General features: G+C 41.8%; 1 protein-coding gene across 8 annotated transcripts in view; it reads left to right on the top strand.

Annotated features, from left to right (window-relative positions):
* SSBP3 (single stranded DNA binding protein 3) overlaps positions 1-25,669 on the top strand; it is a 222,379-nt gene that overhangs the window by 187,351 nt on the left and 9,359 nt on the right. For 4 of the 8 annotated variants that reach the window (XM_053243609.1, XM_053243606.1, XM_053243611.1 and 1 more), the window contains 7 exons: positions 13,187-13,267; positions 14,137-14,196; positions 18,380-18,446; positions 18,535-18,611; positions 23,797-23,885; positions 24,018-24,066; positions 24,685-24,720. In XM_053243609.1, coding sequence (XP_053099584.1) covers positions 13,187-13,267; positions 14,137-14,196; positions 18,380-18,446; positions 18,535-18,611; positions 23,797-23,885; positions 24,018-24,066; positions 24,685-24,720 — 459 coding nt within the window. The remainder of the gene's footprint in view (positions 1-13,186; positions 13,268-14,136; positions 14,197-18,379; positions 18,447-18,534; positions 18,612-23,796; positions 23,886-24,017; positions 24,067-24,684; positions 24,721-25,669) is intronic. The other 4 variants (XM_053243608.1, XM_053243612.1, XM_053243607.1 and 1 more) reach the window with 3 other exon arrangements.

Below are 25,669 nucleotides of genomic sequence, written 5' to 3'. Positions count from 1 at the left end.
CACGCGGACAGGGAGCAAAGCAGGGACTATGCGGGACGCAATAGCAGCCTACTAGCGCCCGTTAATTTAACGGGCTTAAAGTTACTAGTTGAAAATAAAACTACTAATATCATAATACCCTTATAAAAATGTATGGTGCGGCCACTTTTGGAGTAATGTGTACAGTTCTAGTCACTGTATCTTAAGAAGGACATTGTAGAACATGTAAAGGGGCAGAAGAGGGCAACCAAGATAATCAGGGGCTTAGAGCACCTTCCTAACGAGGCAAGGCTACAACACCTGGGGCTTTTTAGTTCAGAAAAAAGACGACTTGAGGGGTGACATGATAGAGGTGTATAAAATTATGAATGATGTGAAGAGAGAGAAATTTCTCTTTCTCTAGCATAGCACTAGAGTAAAGGGTCATTCCATGAAACTGATTGCCAAGAAATTTAGGACCAACAAAAGGAAGTACTTTTTCATATTGTGCATAATTAACCTATGGAATTCTCTGCAGAGGACAAGTCTATCAATGGGTACTAGGCCACTATAGGCCACCTCCAGCTGAAGAGGTAAGATGCCTCTAAATACCAATTGCAGGGGAGCAACAGCAGGAAAGAGGGAATTCCCTCCCCTCTTGCCTGTGGGCTTCCCAGAGGCAACTGGTGGGCGACTGTGCGAAACAGGATTCTGGACTAGATAGACATTGGGCCTGACCCAGCAGGGCTGTTCGTATGTTCTGTGTTCTTAGAAGTTCACACACACCATGCCCTTTGTCAGGTATTTTCCCCGACACTGAAGTTGGGCTCACATGTGCTCTGGTGGCTCAGCTGAGCCTCTGGTTCATCAAGAAGTATGAAGCTGTCCTACCTTTTTGTTCACATTACTATAAATCGGCCCAGCTTTAACTCTAGGGCTACCATTCTATAACGTATTATTACTGCTGCATGCTGGGGTCAAGGGCAAGTACAGTATGAACATCATGACTTTTTTTTATACATGTACACACAGCTGGGGGCGGGGGGGAGGATTGAAACCACATGTTGATTTTTTAAAAATTATTTGATAACTTTGGATCCCTGCAGCCTTTTGCATGTCCCAATCCCATTTTGGCCATTACGCGATACTATACAGTTGCTTGTTTTGGCCCTCCACTTTAGCACGTGGCTAAAAGTATGTTCCAGGTCAGGACAAGCTAAGTGCACAGAATGAAACATAAAAATAAATCCAACCAAGCCTCCATAAAATCTATGTGCATTGCTGGTACAGAAAGAGTTAGTTTTGTTGGTAATCCACCAATTTGGGGTGGGGGCGGGGGAATGGCTAGAGTACTCATGTGCTAAAATGGTATAATTGTATTAAGTTAAATTCAGACAATTGTATAAGTATAGGTGTATGTGTTTGTCATAAATAAATAATGCCATGTAAATATTCAGCAGGTACATGTAGCTCTTCCAGAGCTATCTTTCATATAGCAGTCACAATTGCAATGACTGTTTGTTCCTGAAAAAGAATTGCATTTTTCCAGTTACAAAATATGCAGCTTGAGTGCTGGGAACATGCAATATGTCTACAAGTGAAACGCAGTTGTGTGATAAGACATGCAGACAGTGAAGAACAAACGTGAAAGTAATTTTCATTGTATTGTACAATAGTATGTATGGAAAGGCCTAGGGATACTGACGGTGTGCACATCCGGCCCAAAGATTTTGGTTTGGTTTCCTTATATAAACAAGCCTGTTGGGTCCTTTTGTATTCTGTTTCTTTAAAGCCGCGTTTGCAAGCAGTTCAGTGCTTGATTTATAACCGAGTGTGTGTGAGAGAGAGCCAGCATTTACTCTCTGCTGAATTGCAGTTCTCCCTGGTCCTACAACATCTGCAAATATTTACAGAGATAACAATATCCAGAAGTCTGGCTTTTTTGCTTTGTTTTTTAAGAGAAGGTTGCTTTGTTTTTTAAGAGAAGGTAGAAAATGAAGCTTAAGCTAGGCTATAAAGCTGAAAGGGGCGAGGGACAGCTTGGTTGTGGGGCATCAGAAGAGCCTGGAAGACTGCAGTTTTGTATATCCAGGCATGGCGGTTTTAGTGGCCCCAGGGTAGCAGACAGGAAGTAGCAAATGTTTTCAGATCCTTGTTGTTGCCGTTTCTCGCCCAGCCCCAAGCCACCAGCTCCTCCCACTGCTGCAAAACAAGTTGGAAAGAGAGAGCATGCAGCACTTTGGCTGAGATGTTTGCCTTTCCTCTACATTTGCAGTTATATTATCCAGAGGTAGCTGTCATGAACATTACTCTTGCAAGCTAATGCGACCATGAGGATTCGATTTACTGCTGTGTGTCATTTGCCAACAAAATGCTTCTCAAATTCTTGAATTTCCTGGGAGTATGTTACAATTTCTCGCATTCTTGCAGCATGCACTGGGCTGTTGTTTCAGCGCCGCCCCCCCCACCCCACCCCAGTACATAGAAATTGCATCTTGGAAGTGGATTAAATTAACCACTGGTGTTCCCTGCCCAGACCATTATTTTTGGTCTCCTGTGGGGACAAGTGTGTGTTTTAAAGCAGGCGTTATCATATAAAGGACCATGGGTGCTTAGATGAATGCCCTTCCAACACCAGTCGCTTCCATTTAAGGAATTAGGAAAAAGCTCTGCTGCTGTGAATGGCAATAACCTATTTGCTAATCAGTTTTTTTAAAGCAGAAATTGATTTTTGACCCCTTTTTAATTAAAACTGGTAATTTGAGTAGAATCACTCTAATGTCTCTCCAGGAGGCATAGGAGAACGTTTTGTGAGGAAAGGGTCCCCATGCTTGAGATGACAGACTTGAGTGTGGGTGTGCTTTAACCTTTTTGCAGTTCTCCAGATATGGGGAAAGGGACTTTCTGGAAGGGAGATTGTGCCTTGCTTGAGAACATTGGAGCCAACAAGTAGGAAATGACCTTCCTTGTGGGAGGGGACTGTCTACTTCCTGTCTGTTCCTGGCTGGGGCTACTAAGTCCCGATTTAGTGCTACCTAATTGGATACTTTCCTCAGTTAAATTTCTTTGCCCCTCCCCCCACTTCCCTCCCCCTTCCCCCCACCCCTTCTTTTCCTGGGTTTTGTAGCTAGGTAGATAGAGAGTAGTTGTCATAGTGTGACTTCTAGCCCTGAGACATCAGCTGAACAAAAACGTGCTTTCTCCTCCAGCTGGAGAACTTGCTCAACAGAGCTCCAACTCACCTAGTTAAGGTCCACCTTATTCCTCTATACAATGGTGGCTACAAGTGCTGCTGCACCCACTCCTTCACCATCACATGGCGGCCAGGAAAGTAGTGAGGGTGAGCATAGAAGCCACATGTGTGGCTGTCATATTTTCGCCTTCTGCTGAGATTGGTTCTCCAATCTCTTTCACTCATCCAACAGTCAGAACAGCTTTATAGTAGTCCCAGTGGGAGGGATTCCTCAAGCCTCCAAAAAGATCTCAGTCAGGGAAGTTCTCCAGCCCACTGTCCTGAAAGGGATTAAAGATTTTTTGTTGTTGTTTAGCAGAGTTTTCCAGATTGCTGCTCCATCTCGCAACACATAATGTTGTGCTGGGCCATCTCCCTTTCATATGTAGCTTTCCTGATTTCCTCCTCAAATCTGAGGCATTCTGCCCTGGATCTCCATGAGGTCATTTGTTCTGGCCAGAGTGCCCCTGAATACACACTGGGTATTCTCCACTTCCCAGGAAACATGAGAGGAACCACAGTTAGTCTACCTCAGATCCATCCTCAAGAAGGCAGACTAGAAAGTGCCACTCACACCACAAGTCCCACTATAAAACATAAAAAGAGGCAGTGTAGGGAGCACCTTCATCCTCTTTTCCATTGACCATTCTCATTCTAGGGATTATAAGTAGAGGTCTGTTAGGTGATGTTGAGATGTAGGATTGGTGTAGAGAATTAGGATTAAGTGGTTTCCTCTCTCATCACAGCTCTCTCATTTTACCCTCAGAGATCCTGAATGTTCCTCCTTTTAAATAGGGGCAGATACCGTTCCTGGGTTAGCTCCCATGGACAACAACATTTCAACCCCACACACTGGTATTTCCGAATCAGAATGTGTTGTGATGTGAGAGGGTGAAAAGTAACTCTTAGATGCCTGAGAGGCTGCAGTAGAATAGAAGTGATTTTCCCCCAGAATATTTTGAATGATGACCTAGCAGAATTATTGACAGCCTACAGCTCTCAACACCACAAGCTCAACAGTTTTCTATCTCTTTTGCTTCCCTCCCTCCCCATAGGGACAGCTGAAGCCTTTCCCAGTTCAAATTCATTTCCCAGCCTCCTTTTAAACAGATTCTGAAGTTAGAAGATTACAACAACAAAAAATATTTATGTACCACTTATCAACAAAAGTTTCCAAAGTGGTTTACGTGGAGAAATAATAAATAAATAAGATGGCTCCCTGTCCCCAAACAGACACCGGCAACAGTCACTGGAAGTACTGTGCTGTGGGTGGATAGAGCCAGTTACTCTCCCTCTGCTAAATAAAGAAAACCACCACGTTAAAAAGGTGCCTCTTTGCCCAGTTTGCAGGGGAGCCTAAGATAAGTTTCTTGTTGGGGCCAAAACCACTAGCAAATAAACTATATTCTTTGCCCAAGTACATTTCTGACAACCTCTTGGCTATACCTAAATTTGACATCCCTGTGGCATCCCTCTTTTCTGCCGCAGTCTGAATAGACTGTAACAAACTCCCTAATAAAAAGAACTGTAGAAGGAACAGGCTCCCAGTGGGGGGAAAACACGTTGATGCTTTAGTTGCTGTAATTGAAGTTCCAACAGCTATTGCCATCATTGCTCAACCAGCCTTACTCTGGGCTGATTTGCTTTATAGACTGATAACTGACAGGCCCCTTCTGTACAGTCTGAAGAAGTTGTTCTTGGCTTCAACTTGCCTGGCAGATACTTCACTTTAGATTCTCTGCAAGAACCATAGTTGCCAACTTGATGGCACGCCACAGCTTCTAGCTGAGTCAGTGGACAAATCTTTGACAGCAGCCTTATAGCAAAGCTCCTGGGGACAGCCTGGACCCAATTTTTGGGAATGTCTAGACCCAGTTATCTAAAGAGGAGGTTCTATTTTGATTACCAACAAAGAACAGAAGAAGGGACCTAAACCTTCTCCTTTCTTTCACCCTTCAAACCAGCCTCACTACCCAAATTGATGAATGGCAAGTTCTTCCAGAATAAGAGGATCACCTCACAAAGGTCCAGGCCAACAGTTCAAGCAAGAGAAGACGCATTCTTCCTAATGGCAGGCATCCTCTCCTCGATAACCCAAGTCTAGGTCTCCAGAGTTGCTTTCAGTGCTGGATGATCTTAGCCATGGCTTGAAGTAATCTCCTGGGGTTACTAGATCCTAAGGGCAACTTCCTGTGCACTTCTCACTCTAAAGGCTCTACCAAATATGGGCACACCTTGAAGGCATTCCAGCATGTTCTTGAGATAGATGCCATAGAGAACGGTGCTCAGAAAGAAAGGTTGGTAGGGATGTTATCCTTTAAAAAAAACAACCATGATAAAGAAGGTTGAGGAAGTCTAAGCCAACCTGTGGGGCCCATTTCTGGTCCAAAAGGCCCTGGTTTACAGCATCCAGAAGCTGGGAATGAGGGACCCAAGGGTTTTTGTTCACTCAAAAACCCTTTTACTTTTTTTTCTTTTGCGGTTTTAGAAGGCCTTTCATTTAAAAAAAGAAGCCAAAGCAGCTTCCAAAAATTAAAACCTAAAAAATAAAGAAACTAAAAACAGAAGCTGCAGGAGCAGGGTTAGCACATTAAAAAGACCATCTGAGTCCTTTCATGGCTCAAAGGGTAGGGTAAAAGAGCAACCTTCATCTGCCTCTACAACTGCCATGAGGGAGTGTGTCTCTACAGGAAGGAAGTTCGACACGCTGGGGGAAACAACTGAAAAGGCTCTGTCTCATGGGCATAACCACCAGGTCTCAGTTAGCACATGGAACAGAACCTCCAGAATAACTTTTAAGGTGGGGTCTGTATCTGGAATCTGCCCTGCTTCTGACCTTAGGGCCCCTTCAGCTTGGTGCCTGGCATCTGAAAGAGCTTGTTGTGTTTGGCTTGATTATTCAGGCAAGATCCTGCTCATGCCTCTGGCATCTAGGTGTCACTTGTCACATAGGTTCTCTGAAGTTCCATGATGCATCTTCATGGCTTGGTGTGTTAAAGGAGAAGTCTTCCCTCTCCATGTGTCAATTTGCTATCCTGGACACGATCCTGTCATTTAAAGGTAAAAGAAGATTACCTTTAAAACTTTCTAAAACTTGCAAAACCTGCTTCCAGTGCACTGTTTCCCCTTAGGGAGCCTCAGCACAATATTGCAAGGTGTTACTGGTCTCCTGGCAAGCTTTTCGCAGACACTGCCCTTGAAGAAGCTGGCCTGGAAGACTCTGTTCCTCGTGGTGATAAGGTCAGCAAAAAAGGTTTCTGAATTCTGTGCTCCTTCTGTGCAAAAGGAAAGTTGTCTTTTCCATAAAGACAACATGGCCCAGTGCCCAAGATGTATACATATTCAAAAAGTCTCATACACAAGAATTGGTCTTACCCTTTCTTTTGCCTAAATTCCTTTAATTACGTGGACAGAAAGTGTGGCAAGCTAGATGTAAGAATATGCCTGAAACAGGGGCGTAGCTAGGGGAGAGGGGGCCCGTGTTCATCCCTCTCCTTGGTGGCCCCTCAGAGTGAGGGAGATAATGAAGAAAATTGAGAGGGTAGAGCTCGGGGGCCCGGGTTCTTTGAACCCATCCGCTCAATTATAGCTACACCCCTGGCCTGAAAACTTCTATTAAGAAATCTAAAGCTTCAAGGAACATTTTCTCTTGACTGGGGTCTCTAGCACAGAGTTTCCAAGGTTATCCTCACTCAGTGTAAGAGTTTACCAGTCATCTGGTAAGGGGGTCCCTAAAGTCTTCTCTTCAACATTGGTTGATGGTGCTTATGGCCACAGTCCTTCAGAAGGTTTGGAACAGTAGATTCTTGGATGGCCTTTGAATTGGTTAGCTTTCCTTTGGACTCGTGCCTCATAGACTGTAGGTTTTGTGAGGCAGGAACTTGACTGTTCATAGCAGGGTTTCTTAACTTTGGGTCCCCAGATGTTGTTGGACTACAACTCCCAGAATCCCCAGATATGGCCTTCATGGCTGGGGGTTCTGGGAGTTGGTCCAACAGCATCTGGGGGCCCAAGGTTAAAAAATCCTGGTTCATAGGATAACCATTCTGTTCTGGACTATAGTTAATTTGGAAACTCATCTAATGTTGTAAAACATTTTCTAAGTTCAATCCTACTACATGGCTTTCCTTTTAACCAGGACTAGAAACCAGAATTTGAATCTAGTGCAAATCCAGACAGAATCTGGTTAGCATTAACTGTGGTTAATGTTGCTGGAAATGTAATACTTTAACTGTTGTTAAGGTGGGAAAAGGAAATTTGCTGTAGCTGGGACTTAGCAAGGGTGTAGTTGGTCCTGGGACAAGAAGCAAAGATGGGCTCCTGGGCCCTTCCACCTTTTCTCCTCCCTACCCCCATGTCTTTGCTGCAGAAAAACTGTAAGGACATGGTAAAAAGAAAAACATTCTTAGCATGCCCTTTCTCTTGCTGCTATTCAAATAATATTCCCGTGGCTTAGAAACCTTTAAAAAAAAAAAAAACTACAATCACCTTGTATATTCATATAACATCAATAGTGAAGAGTGAGCTGTTACCCTTCTGGCTGGCCGCTGTCCCTCAGGGGCCCAGGGAACATTTGTCCCTGCCTTTGCCCCCGCCTTCAATTATAGCTTCCTCCTGTGCTGTAGGCAGGGAGGGTGCTATCCTGTGGCTCGCTTCTCATTTCTTAACTGCAGTCAAAAGAGCTTTCGTTACATTTGTGCTGGCATTAGTGGAGAAGGAACACACCTGTGATCTTGCTTTATCTTTAATCTGTATTTTTACTTCATTCTCCATTGCCATGTTTTCTAAAGGATACCCGTGGGCACTTCAGCAATGATAAACCTGTAACATGTGTTTCATTGATAAATGTTAGTGCTGAGTTCTTAAAACACTGATGTTCAACTCTCGAACATCTATTATGTAGAGAGATATAATTCTAGTTTGGACAATATCATTATAGATGAGCCTTTGTTTTGAGCCTTTAGTGATTTAAATGTAGGCATATCACAATATTACTTGCTCACTGGCCCAAGCAAGGAAGCACTGATCGCTGAATGCTTGAGAAGCAGTTGCACAATAACAGTATTGCAAGTGTTAGCTTTACTGCAGTATAGAAGTAAAAGTTTTTAAAGGGATTATTGGCAAAATTTTGCTCATGGAAGTTTTATTGCATACATACTTACCTATGGAATCTATGCCTGGGCAGAACAATATCTCAGACTCTTCAAGAGTTCAGAGGAAATGGCAGAGGTGTTTTAGCTCTACCTCTTAAGGGGAAATAGCCATTGTTTATGCCTCAAGGGGTGGCTGAGTGCCTTCCTGTTCAGTTCTTTTTACTGCCACCAAAGCAGCATCATAGGGGAAAGTGCTCTCTAGTGCTTTCCAAGCTTTTGTTTTTCTTGGAGCAACACAATTCCAACAGTGCAGTGTGTGTGCAGGAAGGGTTTCCATATTGAACAGCCAAGACTGTTGCCTTCAATATTTAGGTGAAAGGCACAGAGTAGACTTCTGTAGACATTGGCTGAAATCTCTAAAACAAGCTTCTTGAAATTGGGCCCTTGAGACTTAGAGCTTCCCTCGGGGAAGAGCAGACCCCCAAATCTTGGAAGCAATGTCCCCTCTCATGGACACCTATGAGAGTGTCAGTTGTAGGCCACTAGGTTTTTCCTGTTGTAGTAGAAATGTTGTAGTTGGACATCAATTTACATATTCTTATTAGAATTGTGCATTTGTGGATTATTGCAGTTTTAGAAACATCTGATCTTTGGAATCGATTTACTTGATTGTTGCCATAAGCGACGTAGTTGGATGGTTGCTTTGCTTTTTCTAAAAGCTGTTCATGTTTGGAACTTCTGTATTTTCCTGTAGTAGTTAGCTAATGATACAGTTGGGAAGATGATGGTCTTGCCATTTTCTGTTCACTACCCTTTTCAATTAACAGCAGATTATTTCTGCTTGAAAACTACAGTGTGCCTCAGAAAAAAGATAGAAATCTCTTGAGGTGACGTGAATGAAGCAAAGCACTGTAATATTTTATTTTATTTAGTAGGCAGCACATTATTTTTACTCCTTTTACAGAGAAATCTTAGTGTGATATAGTGGACTTGGAGTATATTGAACTTGGGCCAGGGAGTTCTGGTTTCAAATGCCCACATAGTTATTAAGTTCATGGGTTGATTTTGTGCCATTTACTCACTCTCAGCCTATTTTACAGGATTGTTAGGCTAAAATGGGATATGCCTCACTTACTTCTCACTTAACTTCTCTTGGTAACAGGGGAAAGGGCTAGATGAAGATTTGTTAAATAAAATAAGTTCTCATGTATAGTCAATGTGATTAAATACATTTAACTGGCGAATGATGAAATCCTGTTGTATGCTGGATGTTGTAGATAGACTTGTCTTCTTAGGTATGTTGCTTCTTGGTCAGGAACTCAAAGTAGGTCCATATAAGCTGAGGTGTGATAACTGAGTATCATACAGCACACACTATACTTCTCACATACAGAAGTTTGCTTCTGACCTGGCCTTTTTGGTAAAAACAGTCAAGTTTTTGGTGAAATTGAGTTTTCAAGCAGTGTGTTTCTGAGGGCAAGGGAAAAACAATGATTTATAAGGAGCATCTGCAATGTATCTGAACACAGCCAACCTTTTATATCTTAGCTTCTAGGTTAAGCCAACATGTGTCATGTTGGCATGGTTGTTTATGACCACAGTGGTGAGTTTTATGTCCTGCCTGTGGTGTCATAGGAGAACCATGTTATTTCCTATCCTGCCCTACCACAAAAATCATATGCAAGGATCATAGGGATTCTGTAACCATAAAGGGGATTTTTCAGCACTCTTCTTGCAGACGGAGCTGGAATGGTAAGCTCTAGAACCCACGAGAACCACTGTTAGGCTTCAGCAGGCTCTGTGGCTGAAAGCAAGCTACTGGCATCAGCAATCACTTATAAAGCCCATTTTCCTTGGACAGCCATGTGTATTCTGTTCCCACTGCATTGGTGAGGGGGCTTCCCACTGGCACCCCAAGCAGCAAACTTCCCTGTAGCCATTTTGTTGATGGTAAAAGACACTTTTTCAGTAAGAAAAAGAAACTAAAATGAAATTAGCACCATCCACTGTTCCCTCTAAGGCGTGTGCACATGTGCATGCTCACAAGTTTTCTGATGTCCACTCAGTCAGTTTTAGATCTCGCTCAGGTTGAATTAGGAAGGCCCCACTCTGAATGCATGTGCGCACACAGTGCCTTGATAACTGCCACCCAGAATAAAACTCATTCTGCACAGAGATGAAAAAAATTAGAGGGACCACTGGTATCATCACTATAAGAATTAATGAGGCACCCTGGTTAAAATATCTGAATGGCATCTTCTAAACAGCGGGCCTTTTCTATTCCAGTTTTAAATTATGCTAACGTTTAATTTTTCTCTTGGGTTTTTCTGTCTATTTATTATCATTTATAAATTGCTTTAAAATAAATGAACGGCTGGCCCTGGCTTCTCAATTTCTTTCACTGTACCTATTTCTAGATTTTCAATAAGAGTGAAGGCTTTTTGGTTTTGTCAAGGGAAGGGCCGTGATAAAACTATGAAGAACAAATTAGCCTTGCATGAAGGCTTTTGCTCACAAGGCCTTTTATATGGGAATTAGTACCCAACTACAAAATGCATGTGCATATTGTGTTAGGTATGAAGGACACCCATGTTTTAAGCACAGCTTTTCCCTTCAGAATGCTTACAAGCTGGGGTGTAATTCTTTTCCAATGACTGGTTGCAAGTATTTTAAAGAGAGAAGGCTAAGTTTGACACACATGTTCCCTTCATAAAGAATGACATGCTCATGCAATTGGGTTTCTGTGCTAGTGCAATAAAACACCTTCTGAGAAGCAGCCCTCCGTTCTCAGTTAAAGGAATTAATGAACAATTAATGAACAAACATTAGCACCCTACACACAATGGATCTTATTAATGCAATGGAAAATCACTTTCTGCGATCATGTAAAACATAACCTAGAGGATCGGCAGAGTGTCTGCTTCTGTTTAGAGCTCTGTTTGCTTCTTTCTGCATTAACTCTTAACAATTTTTTCTCTTTTTATTTACATTGCACTCAAGTTTTCCCTAGTACAAAAGATTTGCAGGTGCAAATATGTCCTGCCTTCATTAACTTCCCCTCCCCTTTTAAATTTATGTGATTTCAATTTTCCTTCCCTGTACTGTTAATTAGGGGATCCTCTAATCAGTACCATTATCACAGTGGTATTCATGTTTAGGAAAGCTGCTAAACAAATGCTTGCAAAATTGCTAAATGGCTAATTAATGTCTGTTAATTAAGAAAATTGCTCATGGTAACAAACCGTGCCATTGCTGGCAGCAGCTAGAAGGCGAACACTTGTTGAAATTACTAACATGGCAGGTATAGAACATCTGTTCCTCTGCTTTTCCTAAAGTGTGTAGCTGCTTCTCATAATATACTTACAAGTCTTGTTTGCTTTCCAGACCAATTACAATTTGTTTTTGTTTGGCAGAGGGGGGGAATACACATGGAACATATGTCTATTACAGCATAGATTTGGGTGCTCATGTTCTGGGGCACACTTCTTAAAAATAAACTAATTTCTGGAAGTGGAGGAAATTAAAATGGTGTTTGAGCCAACATATCTAGCACTGCTGCATTGTAGGGTTAAAGTCACATAAACCAATATTTTTCTCTTCAGTCACTTTTAGTATCTCTCACCCTCCCCCAATAAGGTTTACTTGATCATTAGTTATTTTTTATGAAAGTTCACAGTTACAGACTCAAAAAGGTAACACTATACAGTCAGCTTGTACAGAGATCTTTTAAAAGTGTGTGTGCATGCGCGGGGCGACATTTAGTCCATGTACTGCCACTGCACTGGGCTCCTAGTTTCATAGTTCTACAGTCTCCAGAATGGGTCTGTGCCTTTAAGTAATTTTTTATTATAAATCTCCCCATTGATTCCATGTTGTAGTACCATTGACCCACAAGGCAACAGAGAACACCGAAATAAGTCTTGCTTATGTAATAGGACTATATTGTAGGAGAGTAAGTTTTGTATGTCTTCTTCAAACACTTATCCAAACGCATTTAATGATGCAGACTTCTGGAATATTAAAGCCATACATTGCACTAGAGGGCTCTTTGTTCAGCTTGCAGAGGCTGCGTTGTCCAAACCCATATAATGATCCATACGGCCAAAGCAAATTTGCAAAATTTTTGTTTACCCCAAACTCCTGATTAACATAATTTGAATAAAGCGTGCATTAATGTGGGCAGATGCCAGGGCACAGTTGGTGGACATGTTGCATTTCTGTGATGCCATGTGTGCAATTTCCAGTGTGAGACTAGACAAGGCAATTTTTTCAGATATTTTGAAGATGATTATGTTAATTGAGATCACAGTTTGCATTTATTAAGGTTCCGCAGTGAAAATGTTTGTCTGTAGATTATTTGCTACCACACATTGCACCTATTTTAGTCTGTCCACAGAGCAGTGGAGTTCCAGCATTGGGCCAAGCTGCAATTCCAGTAATGGATTCTTTAGTGATCCTGCAACCAGATGTCACAAATGCCAAAGGATCCAAGTTGTGTCAGTCACTCAGATTTCTTAGATAGCCTTGAAAATGAGCTATGAAAAATAATAAATGTTAGTTTTTTATTTGTCTTTTGGTTTCAGTAACTTTAGAGGAACTGCAGTTGCTGCTCATTTGTACAACTATAGGGACTAGAAACTTTTCTAAAGCAATAGGAGGATTTTAACAGGTCCAGGTATTAGGTATACATTACCTAATCTCCTTCCCCTATCTTTCTTGGTTTATTATGTGCTTTGGGAGATGTTGGTTTCTTTTTTTCTTCCTTTCCCCCCTTTTAGTTAGCAGTGCATAGAAACAAAAAACTGCTCCCTCCGAACATTCAGTTCTGCTAAGCTAGCTCTTTTTTCTTTTTGCACATTCACGTGCCTGACCTATAACCACCTTCTACTATCTGACCTCACAGGGACCGCCTGGCTCTCAGCCCTCGCCACACGCACAGCCTCCACCTCACAACCCCAACAGCATGATGGGACCCCACAGTCAGGTAAAGACCTTGCAGGGCACTGATATGATGTTTGTGTTCTGTGTTTTTTTGAGCATGTGGGAGCCATACCCTTCAGCTAATTTAATTAGTAGAAGCTCCAGTGTAGCTGGGGAGCATTACGGATTTACATCCCCTCAAGATCCGGGCCTTCAGTACTGATTTCATTCCACTTCACCCACCTCCACTAGGAAGTCTGTTTCCCTTGACTGTATTTGTTCCATTGACATTAGATTAGAAAGTAGCTTTCAATTTCAGACATGCTAATTTACATACAAATATCATTTTCATTTGTGTCGATTTCTTTTTCTGAACTGTATTAGACATTCATTATATGGTTTAAGTGCTTGTTTTCACTAGCTGTCATTAGAATATTCTAAACTCTTCCTCCCCCAAATCTCACTTTCATTTACCAATCTATGGAAATATATCTAATGTTCAGTCAGTGTTCTGCTTCTGCTAATTTTAGCTGCTGTATCTAGTCCTGTCAAAGTATATTAAACAGTCTTAAGAATTAAAAGAAAGAAAAAACTCTGACAAATGCCAGACACTATGAGTCTAAATATTTGTTATTTACCAACAGTTGGTGCTTTAAAAAAAAAAAAGAACTGCTTCTGTGTAAATGTGTCAAGTCTAATTACAAGTTGTATGGAAAGTAATGCATTAAATCTTTCATCCAGTTGTCCTGGAGGCCACCTCAAAATGTTCTGCTAACTGGATGTTTGGTTGGGTTCTGTGTGCTGGTGGGGGTGGAAGAATAAGGGAAGACATAGTCAATTTGAGTATTTGAGATGCGGCTGTGAGGAAGTGGCTAAAAAGTTTACCTCCGCTTTTGTGTACATTGCCACTGAACTAATTTTATGTGCTTACAGCCTTTTATGTCACCAAGATATGCAGGAGGTCCCCGGCCCCCCATCAGAATGGGAAACCAGGTACTGTATTTCTTCTATCAAGTACAACTTAAATGTGAATGAACAAATGAGAGAAAGAAAGAGAGCAAGCAAGCAAGAACAAACTTTTAATACTGAGTTCATAAGGAGTTTTGACAGAACTTCCTTCTTTCCTCAAGAAGCATCTCAGTGAATATAGGTAGCCTTTTGCTGGCAGGCACAGCATTGCATAGAAGTAGCTGGACGTGAGATGGAGTAAGAGAAGGTGTTCTCATCTACAACTAGCTTCTTGCTTGTAAGCAGATGTTCTGATCTGAGAGTACATTAATCAGCTCCAGCTATCTGAAGTAGTAAGGGAGCCTAACTTTTAAGCCCTTTCAAAGAAAAATGATCAATTTTGCTTCAGTTCTGGCAAGTCTACTTACAAAATCAAAAGAGAGTGTGAGGGCACCAAAACACATTTCAAACACACAATAGCCTACAAGAGGCTAAGAGTTGCACATGAAGAACACTTCCATATGTGCACTGAGGGGAGATTTTTGGTGATCCCCAGGGAACCACAATCACCCTTCTGTGCATGTCAGCAAGTTTTGCCCATGCATAATTCTTACTCTGAATGTAGGCCAATAACAATAATAATATTTTACCTTGTACACAATTATAGAAGTATTTTTAACATGTACAATACTGAGTATTAGTCCAAAAGGCCTTGGGATTGTGGATTTACTGTTTGTGTCATGTGTGGCTCCACAGTTTCTCATCAGCAGTCATTGTAGACACTTTTGAAAGCAGGAGGCTGGTAAGCCTGTCTTGTGATTATTTTTCTTAAATTTGTAATCTATGTTTTAGGTAAGCAGCTAATGGTGTGGTCATTTTGTGACCCAAAATGATGATGTGTTCTGGGAACTAGTGGGAGGTGCAACCTGCAAGTAATTATTTGACTGAGCAGATCTGATTTGCTTAAAGATGGGATAGAAAATTGAATCAGCTGCTCCTGACACCCTTTCCTTGTTGACTGACAGTTCTTTGTCTCATGCATTTATACACACATTTGTGGTGTGCACACAGAGAAACTTAGTTCCTGAGAGATTCTTTTCTCTAGTTGTTTGCACATGGCACAAAGTACTTGCACGTCAGAGGGATTCAAAGAGTCACTAGCAGCCCTTTATATTATTTACTGATGTTATTATTTGACACCATGCTGTAGACAATCGAGTGCTTAATCTACAGTGCTTAATCTGCAATGCTGTGGACAGTCAAGTGAAATTGTAAACCAAACATTTAACTGTGAAGTTACCCCTACATAAAATATAAATGAACTGAGCATAGAAAAAGCACAGGTAAGTTATTGAGGCCAGGTTTGGTAAACTCACACAACCAAAAGGCCGGCTTTCCAAGGCTAGTTCTGTTGTTTCCTTTTTTAATCCTGGCTTGCAGAGAACTCCTACCCATTTTGTTTGAAATGTGAGTACCTCTCAGGGAATCCATAAAACCATGCAGGACTGTTAGATGACATCTTGTATGCACCACATGGTCTAAACCCTATTTTTATTCTTACCTAATTATTTCCATTTGGACTTATATTGTGTTCTCAGTCTTGAGAACACAACCTTGAAGGGGATCTGTATTAAAATTATGCCATTCCACAAGCCTCTACATTCCTCTTTTTTTTTAAAAAGCATTTGGCAATTTAACTTACTCATGCACGTAAATTATATTTTAAAAGATAAAAAAAAGCTTACAGAAATATAGATATGCTTGTAGAGAAAGGGACGACTTGGCTAAAGTTCTTGGGTTGTTACAAGCGAAGATGGAGAAACATTAGAATGTGTAAAGTGAAAATGAGACAAACTAGTGTGAAAAGGGATATATAATATTTGAAGAGTTTGTTTATTTAAAGATCTCTGATTTCTGACCTTCCTATTAACATCTAGGTTATAGCCAATACAGCCAGTTCCTTCCATCCTGAACAGCAGTGTTGTCTATAATGTTAACTGTGGGATCTTATATTTTAAAACATATTTTAAAGAAAATATCCATATAGCAAAGCTAGAGAGAGAGAGAGAGAGAGAGAGAGAGAGAGATGGTATATTTGTTCTCTCTCCTGGTTTATCTGTACATGGAAGGCATCTTATGAACCTGAAAGATTTGTTGCCTACGTGGAACATGACTTTGAAAGAAAAGGAACATTATGGATTCTACAAAATGTGTAAACCTAATTTTTAATACTCACAAGCACATCCTCACAATGTATTCACGTCTGTTTAGTAAGAAATGAAAGGAAAACCCTATAATCCTTGTTGATGAAATGTTGGCTCCACTGGCAAATAAATAACTTTAATATATTTACACAGTGCGTTTGCCAGGTGTATACCTCAAAACCACATTAGCATCAGTAGCATTTGCATTAAAGGACCTTCATTCTGAGATTCAGACTAGATTATAGTTCTTCAGAAAGCTGAAGATGGTACAATAAAGCCGTTGTTACCAGTATTACATGTTTATTTCTGCTGTCCTGTTCTTGATCTCTGGTCAAACAGGTTTTGCTGGTTTTTGTAAAGCTTCAAAACACCACAGAGCTTGTTTGTCCTGCTATGGTTCTCTGGTTAGACAAAAAAATACAGGTCTGTGTCACTGATGACAACTGCTTTATGCAACTGCCTTCAAGTCTTCACAAATCTTAAACTGTCTGTATGTCCCCTCACTTTTCAGAGAAGCAGCGGTAAGGTTTGGAGGACCCTTAGGAACAGATTTTCAGGACCCACAGGTGTGCGTAGGGAAAGGGGAATTGCCAGAAACTGCCCTTTCCCTCCATGTGCAAGAAGCACTTCACACGCCCAGTGCTTATCCTGGATATCTACTAATATGTTTGGTGTATGAGGAGCACAATGAAAATTAGCATCAAAATGAGGCATCATATGTTATTGCTTCAAAGGACTGGGATCTTTTTTAAAAATTATTTTTAAGGCACTTGTGAAACGTGTGAGTTCAAACAGATCATAGAATCCCTTCCCTAAATCCTGGTGTGAATTTCTGCTCATATTATTTGGACATCGCATGCACTCCAGTGGAACATGGGTAGTGTTTCACCACTATTGTCTCGCTGTTTTACCTAGAATTGTATAATGTTAGAGTTTCTATTTGGAGGATACCTTGGAGTTCTTCTAGTCCAACCCTCTGCTAAGTACAGGAAACTGCTATAGCATCCCTAACAGGTTGCTGACTAGCAGGGGCGTAACTGTAATAGGGCAAGGGGAGACAGTTGTCTGGGGGCCCACTGTCTTGGGGCCCCCCCCAGAGGCAAGTCACATGACTGATTCCCCCAGCCGCGCACCCACCCGGGCTTCCTTCAGTTGTATTCATCCTCCAAAATTGATGTGAGTGTTAAGATGTGGAGCTACCAGAACAGCACGTCTTTCTCTAGTAATTTAGGATGATGTTCTATTGTGGCACATAGGTTTTTTATACACACACACACACACACACACACATTTTACTATGCTTTTTGTTACCGCTATTCTGCCTCATTTAAGATTTCTTCATGAGCTGAGCTTCAGTGAGGGGGGGCCCATTTTAAAATCTTGTCTCTGGGCCCACTCCAACCTTGCTATGCTCCTGCTGACTAGTCTCTGTTTAAAAACCTCCCGTGAAAGAGAGCCCACTACTGTGGGAGGCAGACTATTCCTCTATTCAACAGCTCTTGCAGTTAGGCCATTTTCCCCAGTGTCTAACCTAAATCTGCTCACGTCATTTCAATCCATCGGTTCTAGTCCTGCCATCAGATGCAACAGAGAACAAGTCCGCTCCTCCTCCTAAGTGATAGTCTGTAAGATACTTGAAGGCAGCTATCTCATCTCCCCTTTGTCTTCTCTCCTCCAGGCTAAACATACCTATTCAACCATTCCTCATTGGGCTTGGTTTCGAGACCCCTTGCCATCTTTCCTGCCCTCCTCCAAACCCATTCCAGTTTTAGCAGTGGGCAGCTACCAGTACCAAACAAACACCGGCCTCTACCTGTGATGATGTTGGGGCCACCGCGGGAAAATTGCCCCATATCCTTGAACTCTTAATTTTTTTGAATGTTGAAATCCATGACTGAACAAAACAGTCATGACTGGCTTGTCTAATAATTATTGCAGTGGCTATAGCCGATGTATAATGATAGTTTTCCTGCGCATCTCCCAGTATTTGATTTCCCAGATTTATTTATTTATTTTATTTCTAGCCTCCAGGTGGTGTTCCTGGTACACAGCCCTTGCTGCCCAACTCAATGGACCCTACACGACAACAAGGTAAAGGCACTTGCTGTGTCTTCAGGTGATCTCACTGGGCTTTTGCTTTCATCATGTAATAACATCTTCCCTCCTTTATTCCCAATAGGACATCCCAACATGGGAGGCCCAATGCAAAGGATGAATCCTCCACGAGGAATGGGACCCATGGGTCCGGGTCCACAGGTAAAACCTGGGCAGAGCACGTCCTAACCTGTCCAGTGCCAAATAGCAACTTTGCTACTTAAGAACGTTAGTGAGCAAAACATCATAAAAGCAGCCTCCAGGGGCTTGAAGAGCTAGGAGCACTTCTATTCCTCCCAAACCCTTTTCTCCTCACCATTAGTGGTAATGCATTTTACATTAGTGTGTTTACATGTGTCTGGAACTATTTCCCATCTAGTTATGGCTTTAAAGCTAAACATTCTCACATCACGTACTTCATGTACCACCTCACACACATCCCACCTTTGCTCTGTAGCCCAAATGGGCAGACTTCCACTTAATTGGGCTCTTGCTATATCAGGAATGCATTGTCCAATTTGGAATGCTAACCCTTAAGAAATGAACTGCAGGTAGAACGCTAAATTTATTTCAGTGACTTGCTTTTAATAATTAAATTAGCTGCAATCTGTTCTTCCTCCCCCTCCCCCAATTCTTTACACTAGAGATAGACAACATTACAGACCACATTTAACCAGCCCCAGCCCACCAAGGGTTTCCCTCTAGCCTGCCTAGCAGAATATATTCTCTGGGGTTCCATACTTTGCCTTTATTGCATACTTGCAGGAAGAAAGGGGCAAAAAAATGGTACTGGGTACTTCTCAGATGCATGCTGTGAGGCGATCATTGCCTGCTCCAGCTTTAACACTTCTGGCTTGATGTTTACACCTCAAAAATCTGGACAGCTCTGCAGGATGCCTAAAGCACACCCTCATACAGTACTAATGGTGTCTATCTGTAGATCCAGGATTCTAATGGGACTGATTTTCTTGGCCTACAACTTACAAACTGCAAATTAGGCTTCTGTAAGGACATGTGGTCAGTTAGCATGGAGAGGTGTAAGCACCTTTCTTACCTCTTGCTTTTTGTTTGCACTCTGATTGGATCAAGTGACTGAGACACTTGATTGAGAATATACCTGCTTAATTTCAGCAAAGTGGCTGTGCATGTGCCCTCAAATCATGCCCTGGAACCCATGGGCTACAAGTGTTCTTGTCTTGTTGAAGTATTGACAGATGGCACTGGACCCAATGGAATGTGCACCTTTTCCTTCACAAGCTTGTCACTGTTTTGTGGACCTTCTCTTGCAATCCTGCTCTCATCTTATTCTCTTAGCATGCTTCTTCTTGAGACTTTACAGCTGATCTGCTTATCTTTGCATTGTTGTATTAAACCTTTGGCAAGCAGAAGCAGGTTTCTTCTACCTCCTCCCTCTCCACCCCCACCCCATCACTTAAAGATAGTTACAGATGCTCATTTAACCCATGGTCACTTTCTGCAATGTGCATGTAACCAAATGGGGAGTTAGTCATTTGTAGCATCCAGCTACACGTTGAAGCTTATTCTCCGTAGTATCTGCCCATGTGATGGCAAGAACATACATTGGCAGTTAGCAGAGCAAGGTGAAATCTTCCTTGCCACATGGTTACATGCACTCTGCAGTGAGCAGTTATCGAGTAAAGAGTGTCATAGTCACCACTAGTGAGGGGCAGAGGTTTAAAATTCTTCCTCCTGGCCTCAACTTTGTGTTCAAAGGCTAAGTTCAAATAATAAGCCTAGACTATGATTTGGAGGATCAATAATGTGTCCCAAGCTTGCATATGCTCTCCTTCCCTCTCATGTGCCATTTCTTTCTTCACTTTTTGTTTGTTCCAATCTTAACTTGCTACGACATTCAATTTGAAACCATGGTTTGAAAATTAGTGCAAATCACATTTCCCCCCAACTCAGACATCACAGCAAACCATGGTCAGAACAACCTAGAAATGGAAGAAGGGATGGAGAAAGTATGAAAACCTGCAGCACATTTCAAGATCTCCAGACATGATTTGGAGGATCATCCAACCTGAGTCGTTCTCTTTCCTGGCCATATGAAGTTAACACACAATAGAAAACCAGCTACAGATTGGACACATCCCTTTTAGCTTTTGGGAGTTTTGACATGCCCCCTCTCTCACAGCATAACACTGCTCCCTCAAAAGTGAGAATATGATAATTGACGTGGCTAATAAGCTTCAGAAAAAGTGTCTACTATGTGTTTTTAACTGCAGTTTTCCCTAGGCCAGGGGTGGGGAACCTTAGCACTCCAGCTGTTTTTGGACTACAACTCCCATAATCCCCAGCCACAGAGGCCAATAGCTAGGGATTATGGGAATTGTAGGCCAACATCTGCAGGAGTGCCAAGGTTCCCCATCCCTGCCCTAGGCCTTTCGGCTTTGTCTAGTCCCACAAATGAGAAATCATAATCTTTGAACAAATTAGAGTGCCAAAAATCTATCTGGTTTCCTACTGCACAAGTAGCTTGCAATAAATAATATCCTTGGATCTGCAGCACATGTACTGGCCATTACAAAGTAGTTATTTATTATTTATTTATTGAATTTATATACCGCCTAGTATAAAAATCTAAAAGTACTGCTCTAGGTAGAGTGGGCCTGCACTTTTGCTGCTGTTACCAGATCAGCGTAGAAGTCAGCAAGCCTGTGAGAGGTGTGGGGGCAACTGTGTCATGATAAAGTGCAAAGGCAATGGCTGGCAAAAGTCAAATAACTGGTAGGACGTATAATCAAGTACAGGAGTGGGACTCGATTTGGAGAAAGTAGGCAGATAAATAGCAAGTTATGAATACTCTGGTATTATGAACAGTTTTCCTCCCAAGATGTTGGCAGTGCTGCAGTTGAATTGTTTGTATCTTATAAAGAGTTTTGCATGGGTACATCATGAGCCCCCACTCTGATTCGTATTTTAACACATTAATCCAAGTTATCATAGCATAGTGTTTGCATAGTATAGTAAGCAAGCACATATAGCTTGGGGAGTGTATTGTGGAGAAAGATGAGAAATATCTGACCTTCTCGATTGACACTGGTGCAAAGTGAAAACGTGTCCATTAGAAATTCCGTTGAAGCTACACACCTCCAGGAGAGAGGGGGAGGGGGGGAGCACACATCGTAATTGTTCCAGGCAAGCTTAGATTCATTCCAGTAGCTTTGTTATCTATTTTAATGGCCTGGCACTGTTAGTGATGGGTACAAAGCTCTTAATAGTCCCTCATGTATGATTACAACTGCTTGCATCTGTTACGGTTGCTTCAGCCAAACAAAGAATGTTGCAAAAGTTCTGGATGTGCAGTACATCTTGGAAAAACTAGGTATTTGCCTTCCTAACAGAGCTGCTTATTTTTAGCGATTTACTAATAAATTTCATACTGTTTGACTTCTGAGTTGTACAGTAGTAGTTGTACAGTTGAACTATGGCCACTGTGGACGCATTGAACAGTGTCAATGTTATATGTGTGAAAGTTCTGTAGATCAAGCCTTCCGTGTGCACTACTTTCCATTGATTTAGCTTTTGTTTGCTTTGCTGTGGATGATGATTTGGAAAGTATTGCTTTTCTTCCTCTTTTAGTCACTGATTTCTCTTTAAGTGACTGCAAGAGCCTTCTCTCACAGTAAGATTCCTGTTCCTAGCCAGCAAGAAGCAGAGCTGAAATACATCAGTAATGGAATGCTAAGGTGGTCCCATTTCTATTGTGCTGGTCAGGAACTCCGACTGAGGAGGAGTTGATTTTAATTGGGATTGTGGCCATTCAGGATGCATAGCATTCAGTTAAGCAGGCTGTTTGCCAGGAGTGTGGATCCTTTTTCTCTCCAGATCATCAACGTATCTGTTGCAAGCTATGGCTGCCCTCACTTGGGACAATTAGATGAGAGAAGCAACCCGTTCAATAACAAGGGTTCCTGAGAAACCCTTCCTACAAAGTCACAATAGAGTTCTCTTCACTAGACATGGTAATGGCCTTCTATGATGATAAAAACCTAGGTTATTAACAGCATTTTAACTAGTTACAAGCTGTCTTCAAAGCGGGACCAGCTTTTAAGTATCTCTCAGGACAGAAGCATTGCTTTGTACAATCTAAATCAGACCCCACAGGGCAGCCATGTTTGGACTGGAGCCAACAAGCCTGCCATATCTGTCTTGTCTTACAAGAACGAAGAAACCCAGAATCCAGAGTCACTTTTAGATTTAAATGGACTACTTTGGCAGGGGGTGGGCAGGGAGGCGGCTTTTATCAGGTGTTTATCCAAATGCTTACGTATTTACTCCTCCATAGCAAACTGCCTTTTCATCACCGGCCCTTAATCATTTAGTGTCGCGTGGGCTTCATAAGTGTAGATTGCCTCCTTTTCTGTCAGTTTTCCTCATGTAAGTCTGCTCTGCAAATCAGATGAAACCTTGTCCTCTCATATCTCACTTGGAGAAGTATCTAGAAGATCTGGATAAGCAGAAGTTATCTCACTTCTGAATATGTAAACTTGAGTTTATACAGGTCTACTGGAAGATTGGTCTGCACTGGGAAACTGATTGTTTTGGTTAGTCAAGTTAATGTGGGACCAGTCATTTGCTGGCCTGAAAATGTGTGTTTTTGCTTTCATTTAATGTACTGCCTGCCTAAATAAATGAACTCTCAGCATAAGAATATGTTATACCAGCATTGTTTTAGTTGAAAGTAGATTACTAGGAGAATGAAATGCTTGCTTTTTAGGAAGCTGTTATGAACCTTTGTGCTATCTTCTGCACATTCCATTACTTGCCTGCACATTGTCCTGTATTCTTTTAAAGCAGAATTTCTCTCTCCCCGCCATCTCTCCTTCCTGTTCCCCATCAAATTTTTGCTTCTTTCTGCACACACCCCCACTCCCCCAACAAAACAAGCAATCTCATTCTTCCATTTTTAAAATTTATTTATTTATTTTGCTTTTATGTAGCAGGGAAGAACCTCCCTCTTTTTCCTTTTTTGTTCATATTACTTTTCATGATAACTATCTTGGATACTATCCAGGTGCAGTGACTCCCTTGTTGATTTACAGTGGCTATTGTCAGAAGCCTTTGCCCGCTGGGCTGTCCCTAGGTGGAAACTTGGTGGCTTCTACCTTTAAAAAAAAAAAAATCTCTTCCAGCAAGAGCAAACTGAGAGGTTCCACTGCCCTGTTTTACTTTTTGAAGTTGCTGATTTTGCCTGTGTGTTCATTGTCATCATCTCTCTCTTTTTTTTAATTAAAGTTCATTTTCACAAACTAACCCTCTCGTTTTTGTTTGTTTTTTTCCTTTCTCTTTTCTTCTCCGGTTTCCCTTCTCGTTATGGTAGACTGATCCTTGGTTATCATTGCAGAACTATGGCGGCGGAATGAGACCTCCACCCAACTCTCTAGGGCCCGGCATGCCTGGGATTAACATGTAAGGCACCTACCATGTTGCTGTTCTCCTGATTCTAGATATGTAAATAATTCCTATTTCATGTTTTTACTCCACACTTAAATTCAGTTTCAATATATACATACTAAATGCTCATTTTCTTTTGAACTCTAGGGGTCCAGGAGCTGGTAGACCATGGCCCAACCCCAACAGCGCTAACTCAGTAAGTGTCAGTTTTTGGAACAGAATAATAGAAACTGGCCTTAAACTGAGTCTGACTATTGGCCCATCTAGCTCAATACTGCCGAGTGTGACTCACAGTGACTCCCCAGGGTTTCAGATGGGTTTTTTCCCCTGTCTTACTTGAAGACTCCAGAGACTGAGCCGAGGACCTTGTAATGTAAGACTTGTGCTTCTCCACTGGTCCTCCTTCAGCTCCAGCTGCTCCATATATGAAAATGCTTTAATTTTCTTCACTTGACCCTTTAAATTGTTTTTCCTACAGGCCTTATGTATCTCACTGAGTCTCCCTTTAAACATTTTGCTTGCCTTTCATTCCTTCTCAGCTGACCTTGTCATCCTAGGCAGGAGGCATAGTGGAATATTCTCTGTTGCCTGTCTATGCTCTTATCCTGGTGCTCGGAAGGTGTTTTAAACAATAGGTCTGGAAAGTGAAACATGTGGGTTATATTAGTTGCCTTAGTTATCTTGGACACAGGTAACACTTATTGACACATAATTAGGAGTTCACTTTGATGAACTCTTGGGCAAAAGTAGGATTTTTTTTTTTTAATGAAATGGTGTCCTGAAAAAGATAATACTTACTCTGATCTATTTACAGATTCCATACTCCTCTTCATCGCCTGGTACATACGTGGTGAGTTGATTTTTTCTTTTTAATGGTCAAGATCCATCAGATAACCTTGGTATTTGCATGAACAAATATGCTTGCTGGGTGTTGCTTGGCATACAAGTATTTGCAATGTAGTTTTGTCCTGTATCATGTCTGTCCTGGGCCAAATTTCTAAAATGTCTGAACCACAAATATAGTTACTGAAAAAGCCCCTTTCCGTAGAGATGTGCACGAACCATCCAACTGACAGTTTGGTGGCGGGGGGAAGTTACCTTTAAGGGACTGGGAGGGTGCTCCCGCCCATCCACTGCATTTTCCCTGCTGGCGCTCTCACCAAAATCTGGCATAGGGTGGCAGCATACCTCCTTGCCGCCCTGGTGAGCGTCAACCAGGAAGTGCCTGATGTACATCAGAAGGACTGCTGAACCGGTTCGGACACATCTCTACCTTTTTGTTCTGCTGGATAGGGTGAATTAAGCATGCTGAAACAGAAGTAGATGCATATTAATGCAGGATTGGGATGTACACACACACACACCTGCACCCCTTAGAAGAAGCCTTGAGAGTATGGCAAGAAGTGTTTTAGCTACCCTAGCTGTGTCAGTGACAGAGTGGATGGCAATGGTTCACATAACCAGGTTAAGTGATCTGAAATTTGGAGTGGTGATTGAAATTCACATTGGTGATCGCAGCCAAAGAATGCAGAAATATGCCTCATTGATCAAGGATAAGATCATGATCTCAATAACATCTAAGAAGTACAGTGTTCTAAGTTGCCTGTTTCTGTTGGCATCTTCTGCCGATGTGAAGGTTATAGAAAAAGTGCCCCCTGTTTCTACCCTGGCAGTTAGACTTGGTATATGCATCTCACACAGATGCACCCCCACAACTCAGTAAAACCTTCATTTTTCCCAAGGCTTAAACAAAGAAATTGCATTTTGGCTACAAGAGTGCATCAAAGGTTTTAGCAGGA

This window comes from Hemicordylus capensis, chromosome 4, assembly GCF_027244095.1.
Source record: "Hemicordylus capensis ecotype Gifberg chromosome 4, rHemCap1.1.pri, whole genome shotgun sequence".
NCBI classification, from domain to species: Eukaryota; Metazoa; Chordata; class Lepidosauria; order Squamata; family Cordylidae; genus Hemicordylus; species Hemicordylus capensis.
The sequence above is the reverse complement of the archived record's forward strand: the minus strand, read 5'-3'. Positions and strand labels throughout refer to the sequence as shown.